This window comes from Leopardus geoffroyi, chromosome C2 (assembly GCF_018350155.1).
Source record: "Leopardus geoffroyi isolate Oge1 chromosome C2, O.geoffroyi_Oge1_pat1.0, whole genome shotgun sequence".
NCBI lineage: Eukaryota > Metazoa > Chordata > Mammalia > Carnivora > Felidae > Leopardus > Leopardus geoffroyi.
This window is the reverse complement of record NC_059333.1, coordinates 113,116,208-113,132,574: the sequence shown is the minus strand read 5'-3', so window position 1 is coordinate 113,132,574 and position 16,367 is coordinate 113,116,208. Positions and strand designations below refer to the sequence as shown.

General features: G+C 38.0%; 1 protein-coding gene across 2 annotated transcripts in view; it reads right to left on the bottom strand.

The window, feature by feature from the left end:
* Window positions 1–16,367, bottom strand: part of IGSF10 (immunoglobulin superfamily member 10) — a 75,801-nt gene that overhangs the window by 15,640 nt on the left and 43,794 nt on the right. Inside the window, exon 4 of one of the 2 annotated variants that reach the window (XM_045503238.1) lies at window positions 5,830–6,220. The exons of the other annotated variant lie outside the window; for it this stretch is intronic. Coding sequence (XP_045359194.1) covers window positions 5,830–6,220 — 391 coding nt within the window. The remainder of the gene's footprint in view (window positions 1–5,829; window positions 6,221–16,367) is intronic. 2 annotated transcript variants of the gene reach the window in all.

The window sequence follows — 16,367 nt, the reverse complement described above, 5'->3', positions numbered from 1 at the left end:
GGCATCTCAGTTAAAAGGAGAACACTTTTTTTAGACATGACTGAAAGATGTTAGCGCTAATGGGTTTGGCTAATCATATATTGTCTGTGTGTGTGTGTGTACAATTTGGGGATATATTAAGATCATAGGTAGGTGGTGGACTCGTTTGTATTCACCTTTAAAATAGTTAATTAATCGAAGCTTAGTTTAACAAAAATTGAGTACGTACTATGATGTAGGCACATTCTAGGGGCGAGGGATAAATAAATCAGGCATAGGAAAGGTAAAAGACATTTAATACTAATCAATATAATGTTTTCCATTCAGGAATAGAATTGTGGACCAAGTGGTGAAATGATCGCAGTTGGCCCTTGAAACGCCTGGGTCCACTTATATGTGAATTTTTTCAATAAATAAACTGGAAAAACTTTTGGAGATTTGTGACCATTTGAGAAACCTTACAGATAAACCACATAGACTAGAAATGTTGAAAACATTTTTTTTTAAGGTATGTCATGAGTGCACAAAATATGCACAAATCTATTATAAAAAGTTAAAATGTATCAGAACTTATGCACACACTTAAAGACCATATATGGCACCATTCACAGTTGAGAGAAATGTAAACAAACATAAAGGTACGGTATTAAATCATAACTGCATAAAATTAACTGTAGCCACTTTCTATTGCTATTGAGGTAAGCTCAAGTGTTACAAGAATCTTGTGATACTATTCATCTCTGGTGCATTTCATCTCTCCAGTAAATTGCATACTGCAGTAAAAACTGATTTCTCATGGTTCTCATCTATTTTTCATCATGTCCATTGCAATACCATAATCCTTGAATAATACCAATGGACCCATACAAGGTGCCACTTGGGATGCTGGAAGTGCTCCCCAGAAGCAGAGAAAAGTTATGACTTTACAAGAACAAGTTAACTGCTTTGATATGAGGTTTGCGGCTGTGATTACCTGCCACTTTAACAGAAATCCAGCATAAGGAGCTTTGTAAAAAAAAAAAAAAAAAAGGAGAAGAAGAAGAAGAAGAAGAAGAAGAAGAAGAAGAAGAAGAAAAGAAAAGGAAATCCCTGAAGCTGTCACTGAAGCTACACCAGCAGGCATGAAAACCTTGCACTTTTTGCATCATGCCTTTTTATCTTGTGTGGAAAATGCAGCTTTTATGTGGGTGTAGGACCGCTATAAGAAAGGCGTATGTGTAGACTCATTTATGATTCACGAGAAAGCAAAGCCATTACATGAAACTTGAAGGAGAAGGATCTAAATCTCAAGAACCTAATGCCAGCAAAGGATGGTTTGATAATTTCAGAAAGAGCTTTGGGTTAAAATAGATCAAGAAAGCAGGAGAAGCAGTTTCTATCATCCAAGAGGGAGCAGATGAGTTTCTGGACAACATCACAAAAATTACTGAGGAGAAAGGATATCTGCCTGAGGAGGTTTTTAATGTAGATAAAAGTGCCCTATTCTGCCGGAAAAAAATGCCACAAAGGACATTTATTAGTAAGGAAGAGGACTTAAGGCAGGAAGGGATAGGCTAACTTTACTGTTTTATGAAAATGTGATTGGGTTCTTGATCAGGACTGCCCTTATTTGTAAAGCTACTAATCCCCCAGCCTTGAAGGGAAATGATAAACACCACCTGCCAATCTTTTGATTGTACAAGAAGGCCTGGATGATGAGAATATTTTTTTCCAAATTGTTTACATTGATTTTGTGTTCCTGAAGTCAGGAAGTACCTTGCCAGTATGGAACTGCTTTGTAAAGTTATTTTGATGTTGGACAATGCCCCTACCTACCCACAACCCTATGAGTTCAACACCGAAGGCATAAAAGTGGCTTCCTTGCCCCAGATACATTTCTAATTTAGGGAGTCATAAGAATCACCAAGGCTCATTATATGCAACATTCTATGGAAAGGATTATTCTATGGAAGAGAATCCTGAAAGGATATCATAAAAATCTAGAAGGATTACACCAGTGAAGATGCTATTGTTGTTACAGGAAAAGCCATGGAAGCCATTAAGTCTGAAACAGTAACTTCCTTTTGGAGAAAACCATGTCCAGATGATACATATGATTTCAAAGGATTTACCACAGAAGCAATCAAGGAAATCATTAAAGAGACTGTAGATACAGCAAAAAAGGCAGGGGTTGGGGGAGCAGATTGAGGAGGTGGTGGTGAAGCGTTTCAAGATACAGAACTTAGACAAATCCAAGAGCTAAAAGATACCACACCAGAGGAATTAACAATATAGGACTTGCTAGAGATTCATGCTTCCAAATCAGCATGTAATGATGAGGAAGGAGACACAGAAAAAGCCATGCCAGAAAACAAAGTGACATTAGACAATGTGGCAGAATGGTTCCTGTTCTTCAAGACTGGTTTTGACTTCCTTTATGACATGGACCCTTCTGTGATGGGGACACTGAAACTAAAGCAAATGATGGAAGAAAGATTGGTACTGTATAGAAACATAAAAATAAAACAAGTCAGACAAATTACAATGTATTACTGTAAAGCTACACTGAGTGTACATGCCCTCCTGCCTCCTCTTTCACATCCTCCAACTTCTTTCACAGCAAGGCCAATGTCTTCTCCTCGTCCTTTATTCAGGGTGAAGATGATGAAGACCTAATGATGATCCACTGCCACATAATAAACAGTAATTATCATGCTGTAAAGTTAATGAACTTAATGTATTGTGCATGTGTGTTTGTGTGAAAAGCCAATAACTACACAGTGAGAACTGTAGGAGATGTTTTTCTATCATTACTGCCTCAGTATTCATTATGTAGAACATCATGTGCAAGACATGCATGGAAGTAGACCGCATCTTCTAATATAGGCATACAGTCCTTGCCATACAGCATGCCTCTCTCTCGTAATTGGAGAGACTACATTATCAACCTGTTATTTTAGGTAAGTGGTAATTTTTTAAGATACAGTGTTTCCAATATTGTATTATGAGGACTAATACTGTATGCCATAAAAATTTTATGATTCATTCATTGTGTATAGGGTAGGCTACCGTAAAGTAATTGCATCAATTTTAGTAGGCTACCATAACACAATCATATTGCTGCTTCATTATCAATGCATTCATATAAAATAAAAATGAATTTCTTTTTGACATCTTTTCATTTTTGATGTCTGTATTTAACATCTACAGTGTTTTGTATCATGTAAGATGACATAGGTACTGACATAATTTATCTTGCAAACACATGAAGTAAATTTACAATACTGTAAATATATTTTCCTTATGATTGGTTCAGCAACCTTTTCTTTTCTCTAGCTTTACTATAGGATACAATATAAAATGTACAAAATGATATAATTCACCATTTGTGTTATTAGTAAGGCTTTCGGTCAACAGAAGGCTATTAGTGAAGTTTTTGGAAATTCAAAAGTTATACATGGATTTTCAGCTGTATTGGGAGTCCATACCCCTAACCCCCACATTTTCAATGGTCAACTATATTTGAATACAGATGGGATGAGTGGAGTAGCACCATGCTTCCCAGAAGGATGGAGTACTGAGCAGAGTTTGAAGGTTAGCTAGGAGCCCATCAGGCAGAAAAGGAAGGGAAGTGCTCCAGGCAGGAATGCAGCAGGGAAGAGGTACTAACACAGTGTAGATTATGTCTGGGATGGGAGAGGGTCTGAGGGTTGGAAAGGAAGGAAATGACGTTGAGGCTTAGGCTAGGAGTTACTGGGCTAAGGAGCTGAGGCTTTGTTCTAGAGGCCAAGATCAGCACACTTTTTTATGTCAAGGGCCAGATAGGAAAGATTTGGGGTTTGTGGACTATAGGTTTCTGACACTCTATTACATAGAGTGTAGTAATGGTTTCAGGAGAACAGACATGCAGAAGAATGAAACAGGACCACTTTCTTACACCATACACAATAACAAAATGGTTGAAAGACAAAATAGATGTAATACAGGAAACCATCAAAATCCTAGAGGAGAATACAGGCAGCACCTATTTGACCTCGGCCATAGCAACTTTTTGCCAGACATGTCTCCAGAGGCAAGGGAAACAAAAGCAAAAATGAACTACTGGGACCTCATCAAAATAAAAAGCTTCTGCACGGCGAAGGAAACAAAATGAAAAGACAACGTACAGAATGGGAGAAGATATTTGCAAAGGACATCTCTGATAAAGGGTTAGTATCCAAAATTTATTAAGAACTTAGCAACCTCAACACCCAAACTGGTGCAGCCACTCCGGAAAACAGTGTGGAGGTTCCTCAAAAAATTAAAAATAGAACACACTACCCTATGACCCAGCAATTGCATGACTAGGTGTTTATCCAAAGGATACAAAAATGATTTGAGGGGGCACATGCACCCAAATATGTATAGCAGTGCCATCAACAATAGCCAAATTATGAAGAGAGACCAAATGTCCATTGACTGATGAATGGATAAAGATGATGTGGTACATGTGTATGTATATGTATGTATATATACATGATGGTTTATTGGCCATCAAAAAGAATGAAATCTTGCCATTTGCAACAATGTGGATGGAACTAGAATGTATTATGCTTGGTGAAATAAGTCAGAGAAAGACCAATATCCTATGATTTCACTCATATGTGGAATTTAAGAAACAAAACAGATGAACACAGAGGAAAGGAAGGAAAAAAGATAAAAACGGAGGCAAACCATAAGAGACTCTTAAACACAGAGAACAAACTGAGGGTTGCTGGAGAGGAGTTGAATGGGAGGATGGGGTAAATGGGTGATGGGCATTAAGTAGGGCACTTGGGATGAGTCCTGGGTGTTATATGTAAGTGATAAGCCCAAGTACATTTTAGAGAAAAGGTTTTGGCTTTTGAGTTTCTGCTTTTCTACTTTCTAGCTGTGTGGCCTGGGTGGGTGGCAATAAAAATGATAAGCTTCATATTTATTGAGTGCTTGCTTTATGCCATACATTGTGCTAATAAGCACTTTGTGTTTTAATTATTCTTTCCAGTTATTCTTATCCCTATATTAGTTACAGGTGAGAAAGCTGAGACATAAATGGTCTAAATGACTAGCCCAAAACAGCCAAATTTTCCAAGTCTCAGTTTCTTCATCTGTAAATTGAGGATTATTGGAAGGATTAAAATACAAAGCATCTAGCACAATGTCAACCACAAATTCATAATGTTAACTTCCTGTTAGTTGTTATTCCTTCTTTCCCTTTGATGTATCTTTTATGCCGCGGTATTGATTCAACAATCAATAGTGCATTTAGTTGTTTGCCCATTTTCCCCACAAGAATGCAAACTCTGAAGAAACCCTCTTGTTTACTTTTAGATCCCTGTGTTCTTTGTGACCTGTTGTTCAAAGGAGATTTACAATAACTACTTGTTGAATGAATGGATCTTACCCTCTTCATGGCAAATTTTACTTTCCCCATCAAAGCACATTTCCCACTCTGATGATCTGTTTGCTTATCTATAACCCATCAGAGGCATGGTTAGAACAGAGAATGCTGTTGGTACTTCCCTCACAGAGCATAGGACCTTGAATAGACCTCTTAAAAATGCACAGTGACTAAATGACTCAAAGGAAGAGAAGGGAGGGGTTTTATGGCTCATAGTAAGTAGAGAAAACAAAACACAAAAACATTCCTTATTTGCTAATTTTTCCAGGAGTGATGATCAGATAGTTGACCTGAAACAATGCACAATCCATCAAAGATAATGCATTATCACTAAGTTATTATTTAGTGTTTATTTTTTCTCCAGCTAAATTACATTGGCCTCCCTGCTTACTGGTAAAGACCTCCAGGCAGGTTTCTTCTAATTAGGACAAAGAAATAAATAGCATATATACCTGGTTTTTCTTGTATCCAGTCAGATAACCATTGTAAATGGCAATCACAGGTCCATGGGTTCCCGTGAAGATAAAGGCTTTCCAAATCAGGCATATAGGAAATCATCTGTTGAGGGAGGGTGCTCAGGAAGTTATCGGACAAGTATAGGTACTTAATGAAAGATACTTTAAATATCTGGAGGTATTGCAAAGAGACAAATGTATCTGGATGGAGCTTAGTGAGCTGATTTCCTTCCAAGTGCACCAGCCGGAGAAAGGTGAGTCCATAGAAAACCTCTGGGTTTATAAACTCAATATTGTTGTGGTCCATATGCAACCGTGTCAAGCTCCTGAGGCCATAAAAAGTATCTTTCTGAAGTTTTCGAATTTTGTTATAGCTCATTTTTAATACCTAAGAATTAAAAACAACAACACACATTTAGTTTGTCAAAGGAATTTTTACAAAAGGGAAAAGTGTATCAATAATAAAACATGCTGGAATTAATCCGATGCAACATGTGTATCTTGTTTGCAACTAATTTGAATCTTGAAACTAATTCAACAAATTAGTTGCAAATTAAGTAGGAGAATACCAGGGAAATAAGAATACTCATGAAAATTTGAAAATATTAAGGAGTTATTGCTAAAATGTAAAGATAGAATAATTATATTGTGGTTATTTTTAAAAGATTCCTCAACTTTGAGATATCTCCTAAAGTACTTACAGATTAAGATATCTTGTAAAAAAAAAAAAAGTAGTGGGTAGAAGTACAGGTGAAACAAGATCTGTTATTTGTTGATAGCTACTGAACTTGGGTGATGATATGTTGGGATTTTTTACACTATTTTCATTTTGTATGTGACTTAAAATTTCCATAAGTTTTTTTTTTTTAATTATCTTGATATTTCAAGTAGATTTAAGAATTCTTGAGCCTGCATTTTTCATAAGAAAGCAATATATTGAATTTATCTTTTACATTTGTAACAGTTCTTTTGAGATATACTTCATAGGGCATAAAAATTCACCTCTTTGAAGTGTACATTAAGTGATTTTTAATATATTAACAGAGTTGTGCAACCATCTCCATTATATTTGCAAAGTTTTCATAACCCCAACATGAAAATTGATGCCACTGGCAGTCATTCCCCCCCTCTCCCTAGCCCTAGAAAACCACTACTTTACTTTGTTTCTTTGGATTTGAATTTTCTGGATATTTAATGTAAATGGAGTCATACAATATGTGGCCTTTTGTGTCTTGCTTTTTTTCAATTTGCCTAATCTTTTCAGTCTCATCCCTGTTGTAGAATTATCAGCCCTTCATTTCTTTTTGGTGCAGAACAATATTCCATGTATGCATGTAACCTATTTTGCTAATCCACTTGTCAATGAGGACATTTGGGGTGTGTTCCACTTTTTTGGTTATTATGGGGAATATGATTTTAATTGATTTTGCATTGAAATTAAAATAATTTCTGAATATTTCAAGAGCATGGGGGTATTCTCCAAGTTCTCCACTTATTAGTTGAACTTACACTTTCTCCAAAAAGAGAAAGAAATTCTAGCATTTTACCCCCTGATTTGACCTAAGATGTCACCTCTGTTGAAGCATGCTTTTCTGGAAGCCAAGTTCCCTAATCAGAAAAAAAAAAAAAATTAAACTGACAACATACAAAAGATTCAACCTAATTATTACATTGTAATATAATCTCAAACTCTATGTTCTTCAATATTTGTTGAAAACCCAGTGAAGAGAATAAATATGTATGGAAGTTCCATGAAGGGAATGTATTCCAACCAATTTTCTGAAGACATATACTCCAAATAATGTTTTATTGAGTGAAATCAAGGGAATCACATGCTCAGACTGAATTCCACTGCATTACACAGCCCTGGTATGATGTCAAAGCACTCTATGAGCACCGACTTTGATCTTTTATAAAGATATTACTGACTTGATTTTATTATGCTCTATCTATTTTATGAGAGCTTTTGAATAGAAATTAGATGTGCCTTGGGGATCAAGATGGTAGAGTAGGATTTCGAGTTTATCTTGTTCCATGGACAAACCAAAACTACAACCATTTGTAGAACAACTATATCTGAGAACAAACTGAAGACTTGCAGAGAAGATTATATACAATTAAGGATATAAAGAAAAAGCCTCACCATGATGGATAAGAGGGACAAAAACATGGTTAAGATCCACAACGCCAGTGTGATGACCTATAAGTGAGGGGGGGGGGCAGTGGGTATCATAACCATCAAGGACTCCCTGAGGAAACAAAGGTTTAAGCCCCACATCAGATTGGACTCCCAAGTCTAGGGAACCCACACTACGAAGACAAGCCCCATAATGTCTGGCTTTGGAAGCCAGTGGGGCTTAGGTCTGTGAAGGAAATGGAGACTCTGCTCTTAAAAAGTGTGAGTGTAATCTCACTTGCTCCAAGTCCCAGAGCAGAGGCAGTAGTGTGAAAAGTGCCTGGGTTTACATGTAAAGGAGATTAATTTTAAACCATGTGCCAGAGGTGTAGGGACCTGCTTTAACATTCTTTGGGAACAGAAGTGATAGTAGGCACCATTTCTTTTAACTCCCCTTCAAACTCACTGTCCCAGGGCTGGTGAGAGCAATTTCTTCCCAAGCAGCAGTCAAAACCAGACCTCACTGCCAGTCACATTCGAGGCCTGTACCCCCCACCCGTGCATACGAGCCAGAGCAGGAGAGTGCACACAATCCAAACAGGGATATCCCAGGTGCACCTCAGTTGGATGAACCACAGGGGTTTGAGCTATTACACCCCATAAGACACCTACATAAAGCCACTTACTCCTTCAAGACTTCAAGTTGCATGGGTAATGCAACTCATCAATCTAATACATAGAAACAAATGGACAAAATGAAGATACAGAAGAATATGCTCCAAATTAAAGAGCAAGACAAGACCTCAGGAAAAGACTTAAGGGAACAAATAAGCAATCTACCTGAAAAATAATTCAAAATCATGACCATAAAGATGCTCACCAAACTCAGAAGAAGACTGAATCAACACTGTGAGAACCTCAACCAAGAGACAGAAAACATAAAAAGCCAATCAGAGCTGAAGAATAACTGAAAAAATATCCTAGAGGGAATTGACAGGAGATTAGATGCTACAGAAGTAATCAGTGATGTGGAAGACAGTAGTGGAAATTACTCAAGTGGAACAGTAAAAAGAAAAAAATTAAAAACAAAATATAGTTTAAGGGATCTCTGGGACATCAGGCATACTAATATTTCCATTATAGTTGTCACAGAAGGAGGAGAGAGAAAAAGGGACAGAAAACCTATTTGAAGTAGTAATGACTGAAAACTTGCTAACCTAATAAATGAAACAGACATCCACATCTAAGAAGCAGAGATTCCTAGAGAAGATCAAGACACACTATAATCAAATTATCAACAGTTTGAGAATCTTAAAAGCAGCAAGAGAGAAACAACTAGTTACACACAAGGAAACCTCCATATAACTATTAAAACTGATTTTTCAGCTGAAAAGTTACAGGCCAGAAGGGAGTGATAGGATATATTCAAAGTGCTAAAGGAAATGAAAATCACAAGCAAGAATTCTCTACCCAACAAGATTATCAGTCAGAATTGAAGAGACAGATGGAGTTTCCCAGACAAGCAAAAGCTAAGGGAATTCGTCAACAACAAACCAGTCTTATAAAATAAATGTTCTTATAAAAGAAATGTTAAAGGAACTAATATAAGTGGAAGAGAAGAGGCCATAACTGGAAAAAATGAAATTGTGAAGGAAATGATCTCATCAATAAAAGTAAACATATATTAAAAGTAGTGGATCCACCACCTACATAACTAGTATGAAGGTTAAAATACAAAACTAGTAAAATCATCTAGACTTATAATATTAGTCAATGGATACACAAAATAGTAAGACATAAAATAGGATATCAAAATATCAAACATTTGGCAAGGTGGTAAAAATATAGTGCTTTTAGAACACCCTTGAACTTAAGTGATCCTCAACTTAAAATAGGCTGCTTAAAATAGGCTGCTTAAATATACATATATGAGCCTTATGGTAACCATAAGGTAACCTCAACTTAAAATAGGCTGCTTAAAATAACATATATGAGCCTTATGGTAACCATAAACCAAATACCTATAATAGTTTCACTATGGTAACCATAAGGTAACCTCAACTTAAAATAGGCTGCTTAAAATAACATATATGAGCCTAATAGTTTCACAAAAACAATAAAAGATATAAACGTAACACTAAGAAAAGTCACCAAATGATAAGGAAAGAGATTGTAAAAAACAGAACTATAAAAACAAGAACAACAGAAAGCCAACAAAATGACAGTAAGTACAAGTCTATGAGTATTTTTATTGATGTATAATATGCAGTGTTATATAAGTTTCAGGTGTACAACATATGGATTCAAGAATTTCATACATTACTCATTGCTCACCATGAGAAGTGTAGTCACCATATGGTATTATTACAATAGTGACTATAGTCCCTGTGCTGTGATTTTCCTCTCCAGGGCTTATTTTATAACTGGAAGTTTGTACCACTTTATCTTTCTTATCTATTTTACCATCTCCCTACATACATTTCCTCTGATAACTACCAGTTCTCTGTATTTAAGAGTTTGCTTTTCATTTTTTTCTTCATTTGTTTTGTTTTTTAGATTCTACATATAAGTGAAATCATAAGGTATTTGTCTTTTTCTGATTTATTTCACTTAGCACAATGCCCTTTAGGTCCATCTGTGTTATTGCAAATAGCAAGATCTTATTCCTCTTTATGGTTGAGTAATATTCCATTGTATTTATATATACCCTATCTTTATCCATTCATTTGTTGATGCTCCCGTATCTTGGCTATTTTAAATAATGCTAAAGTAAAAATAAGGGTATATATATCACTTTGTTTGCATTTTCTTTGGCTGATACCCAGTAGTGGGATTACTGTATTATATGGTATTTCTATTTTTTTAATTAAAAAAAAATTTTGTTTTTTTTTTTTTTTTTTTTTTTTTGAGAGAGAGACAGAGTGCAAGCGGAGGAGGGGCAGAGAAAGAGGGAGATACAGAATCCAAACTAGGCTCCAGGTTCTGAGCTGTCTGCACAGAGCCCAACACGGGGCTCAAACCCACAAACTCTGAGATCATGACCTAAGCCGACGTCAGACACTTTAACAGACTGAGCCACCTGGGCACCCCATTATTTCTATTTTTAATTTTTTGAGGAGCTTCCATACTGTTTTCCACAGTGGCTGCACCAATTTACATTCTCACTAGCAGTGCACAAGGGTTCCCTTTTCTGAACATCCTTGACAACACTCACTTGTTATTTCTTGTCTTTTTATTTCTAGCCATTCTGACAGGTGTGAGGTGATATCTCATCATAGTTTTGATTTGCATCTTCCTGATGACTGGTTATGTTGGGCATGTTATATTCGGCCATTTTTATGTCTTTTTTGGAAAAAATTTTGATTCAGGTCATCTGCTTTTTCTTTTAATGTTTATTTATTTTGAGAGAGAGAGAGAATGCAAGCACGAGTGGGAGAGGGGCAGAGAGATTGGGGGAGAGAGAATCCCAAGCAGGCTGTGTGCTCTCAGTGGGGAGCCCAATGCAGGGCTCAATCTCACAAATTGTGACATAATAACTCTAAATCAAGAGTTAAATGCTTAACTGACTGAGCTACCCAGGCAACCCTGCTTTTTTAAGTTGAATAATTTTTTTTGTTGGCATTTAGTTGTATAATAAGTTCTCTGTAGAGTTTGAATTTTAACTTCTGATCAGATATATCATTTGCAAATATCTTCTCCCATTAAGTAGATTGTCTTTTGTTGATGGTTTCCTTCACCATTTTCATTTTGGTGTACTTCCAACAGTTTATTTTTGCTTTTTGTTTGCCTTGCCCAAGGAGAGAAATCTAGAAAAATGTTGCTATGGCTGATGTCAAAAAAGATTACTGCCTGTGTTTGCTTCTGGAATTTGTGGTTTCAGGTCTTTAATCCATTTGAGTTTATTTTGTGTATGGTGTTAGAAAATGGTTCCGTTTTATTGTTTTGCATGTAGTTGTCCTGTTTTGCCAAAACCATTTATTGAAGAGACTTCTCCCCATTGTATATTCTTGCCTCCTTTGTCATAGATTAATTGACCATATAAGTATGGGTTTATACAGGTCTCTGTTCTGGTCTATTGATCTGTGTCCATTTTTTGTGCCAGTACCATCCTGTTTTGATTACTACAGCTTTGTAGCATAGTTTAAAACTGAGAAGTGTGATATCTCCAGTTTTATTCTTTTTCCAAATTGCTTCTTTGGCTATTTGGGGTCTTTTGTGGTTCCATACAAATTTTAAGATTATCTGTTCTAGTTCTGTGAAAAATGCTGTTGGTATTTAGACAAAGGTTGCACTGAATCTGTAGATGGCTTTGAATATTAACATTTAAAAAAATTTTTTAAGTTTGTTTATTCTGAGAGAGAGAGAGAGAGAGAGAGAGAGAGAGAGAGAGAGGACAGAGAATCCCAAGCAGGCTCCGCACTGTCAGCACAGAGCCTGATGTGGGGCTTGAACTCATGAGCCTCACGTGAGATCATGACCTGAGCCAAAATCAAGAGCTGGACACCTAACCGAATGAGCCACCAGGCGTCCCCAGTGTTATAAACATTTAATGATAGCTTCCAATCCATTAGCATGGAATAGTTTCCCATTTGTTGATGTCACCTTCAATTTCTTTCATCAGTGTTTTACATCAATGGTTAGAACATCAGTGTTTTTGTTTTCAGAGTACAGATCTCTTACCTCCTTGGTTAAGTTTATTACTAGTGTACAGAAATGCAGATTTCTGTATGTGAATTTTGTATCCTGAAACTTTGCTTAATCAATTCATCAAATTTGTTTTGTGTTTTTTTTTTTTTTTTGGTGGAGTCTTGAAGATGTCATATATATAGTGTCATATCATTTGCAAATAGTGACAGTTTTACTTCTTTATCAATTTAGATTCCTTTTCTTTGCTGCAGCTAGGATTTCTGAAGAGTACTATGTTGAACAAAAGTGGCATGTCTGTGTTTGTTTATATGTATTAGGGATGCCAGGTATGTCTCCTGATCTTGTATAGAAGTGGTGCACTGCCCCTGGTCACCAGAGCCAGGCACTCCAGGGGTATTCTCTACGTGAACTGTGTACACCCTATGGTTTTGGCTGAACCACATTTACTTTCAGCCAGTCAGCTGCAATGACTGGCTTTGTGGGCTCAATAAGCCAGGTTTGTTCCCTGTGCTGCTGAGGGGTCGGAGGCCACCAAGTACTTCTAGGTTGATGGGGTCAGCAGTCAAGCTAGCTGTCTGCAATTAGCATGTCTGCACAAGTGCACCAAATGACAAGGCTTCCTCCCTGCATGGACTGTGGAAACTTTCAGTGGTCAGACTGTGTGTCTGTAGTCAGCAGCTGCACTGTGTGACTGCATTGGCTGGTAGGGCCTCTCCCATAACAGTCAAAAGGTTCAGCTCCTGGATATGCTGGTATATGTTTATCTTCTCCTATCCCCAGGGCAAGAGTCCCTCTGGAGTAGCAGTGGTTCCTGATGGGGCATGAGCTGTGTTGGAGGGATGACTGCCAAGGTGGGCAGGTTGAAGGGAGCGGGACATAACATGCTAGCAAATTAGGTGAAGAGTATTAGTGCTGGTTCCTGTAAATGTCAGACTATCTAGCGTGGGGCAGGGAAGAGGAATGGATCTGGCCAGCCTATTGTTATTAGAAGTCTCCTGTGGATCCCTGCTCCTCCAAGACACATTTTTAGATTAAATTAGAGTAAATAAATCTCCTTCACACATACTTCAGGTGCTTTTCCAACTGCTGCTTCTGTGCTGGTTTTGCGGGCCATGTTATTTATTATGCTGGTTCTCTAAAGGCAGGGATTCAAATTCCTATCACTCTCAGGCTTTGCCAGAGCCAAGTTCTGCTGATTTCAAAGCTCCTTAAACCCTAATAGTTTTCAAAGCTAGATGTTATGGGGATTCATCTTCATAGTATATGTCCTTAGTGCCTGGAGTGCATGGTGTGGAGTTTGGCTTTCTCACCAGGGGTTTGATTCCCAACCACATCTCCGCCCTTCCCACTTTTTTTGATGTGGCCTCCTCTCTAGAAATGACTGCAGAAGGTCTGTTTTGCTAGTCTTCCGGTCTTTTTCAGAGTTAGTTACATAGATGTAGCTGTAATTTCTGTGTCCATGTGATATGGTCAGCTCAAGATTCGACTCTGCATTCTTTTCTTGAATAAAACTCAGTAAAAAATATAAATGTACCAAGGGATCCAGTCAAAAGACATAGTGTTACTGATGAACAGAAAAACAAGATCCAGGGGCACCTGGATGGCTCAGTCAGTTAAACATCCAGCTCGTGATTTTGGCTCAGTTCATGATCTTAGGGTTTTTGAGTTCAAGCGCTTCACGGGGCTCTGCTCTGATAGCACAGAGTATGCTTGGGATTCTCTCTCTCCCTCTCAAAATAAATAAATAAACTTAAAAAAAACCCCACCAAAATCCATATGAGCCTACAAAACACTTCAAATCTTAAGACAAATCTATATACACACAAACTGAAAATGAAGGGATGGAAGAAGATATTATTTATAAATCAAAATGAAAAGAAAGCTGAGGTAGCTCTACTTTTATCATAGAAGACAGACTTTAAAACAAAGACTAGACTTCCAGGGAAGTTGGCAGAGTAGGAGGATCCTAAGCTCACCCTGTCCCATGGATACACCTACATAAGGCACACATTAGTGTAAATAACTCAGAAAACAACCCAAGCACTGGCAGAAAAGACTCCACAGCTAATTATAGAGAAATATACACCCCGAAAATGGTAGAAAGAAAGGAGACATGGTTGGGAACCAAACAGACCCACAAGACAGACCATAGGAGGGAGAGACACTGCAAGCACACAGAAGGAGAGGAGCAGATGCCCCCCATGTCAGGCACCCCAGGCAAGGAGGACCCTCACTGGGAAGACAAATCCCCTTAACATCTGGCCTTGAAAATGGGAGGTGCTCAAAACCATGAGCAAACCATAAGAGACTCTTAAATACTGAGAACAAACTGAGGGTTGATGGGGGCAGAGGGGAAAATGGGTGATGGGCATTGAGGAGGGCACCTGTTGGGATGAGCACTGGGTATTGTATGGAAACCAGTTTGACAATAAATTATATAAAAATAAAATAAAATAAAAATCAGTGGGCTCAGTTCACCTCTAGGAGAGCAGGAGGATGAGTAGAAATTGAGTCCCCACCTTAAAAAGACATCATAACAACATGCTGAGATATAGCACAGAAGCAGCAGTTTGAAAAACTTCTGGGGTATACAGAAAGGAGATTTATTTAGTAATCTCACAATATGTGCAGCAAGGGCAAGGATCTTTAGGATATTTTCCTAAGAAAAAAAGAGCTGGTGGGCACCATTTCTCCCCCCTGGCCCCCAAGCCTGGATACACAGATACGTGCAGGAACCAGAGCAAATATTATCAAGGTTTGCTAACAGCACACCCTGCCCCTGCATTCTCCTGTGCACCTGCCACATCCAACCTGCCCTTGACAGGAGCTTTCCAAAGCAGCTCAGGTTTCTCACAAGCAGACCTGCACAAACATTGATAAGTGTGTGCCCCACCCGTGTAGCATTCTCATGCTGCTAAGCCCAATCTAACCTTCCCTCAACAGGAGTCCATCCAAAGCAGTGCCACAAATGTGGCATTGTGCAAGCAGCCTTGACAATGTCCAGAACCACTCCAAAGTGTCTCCTGATCTGGGAAGAGGAGAAGATAAGCACACACACCACCAGGTCTACTGCAGCCCCAATAAACCAATGAAAGCCTCCCACGGGACAACACAGGGAAAACAGCTTGCTGATTGGTGTGACTGCAGCTTTGGCAAACATCTGGTCTGACCCAACTCAAATGGAAAGTAGCCCCAGACTAGCCCCTTGATAACACAGGGACTAAAAGGGAGCCATTGCAGATGACTGGACTGAAGACAAATGCAACTCAGCCACAACACACATAGAGGACACCCCTGAAGTGCCAGGTTCACACATAGAGGACCTCTTCTTCATAAAGCCACTACTTTTAAAAGCAAGGAACATAGATGACTTTCCCAACACACAGAAACGAAGTTAGAAAAAATGAGGAGACAAAGGAATATGTCCCAAATCAAAAAAAAGGACAAAATTCCAGGAAGAGAGCTAAACAAAACAAAGATAAGTTATACGCCTGATAGAGAATTTAAAGTAATGGTCATAAAGATGCTTACTCCATTTGAGACAAGAATGGAAGACCTCAGTGAGACCCTTAACAAAAAGACGGAAACAATAAATAACCAATTAGAGATTAACTCATTAACTAAAATTAAAAATACATGATGGAGAGAGATCCAACATGGCAGAAAAGTAAGGGGGGAACTGAAATTCCCTCATCCCTCAAACACAGCAGTGTTGAGGCCAAAGGACTTTGAATTCCAAGAGTCCAGGCTGCAGAGTGACAGAGACATCTCC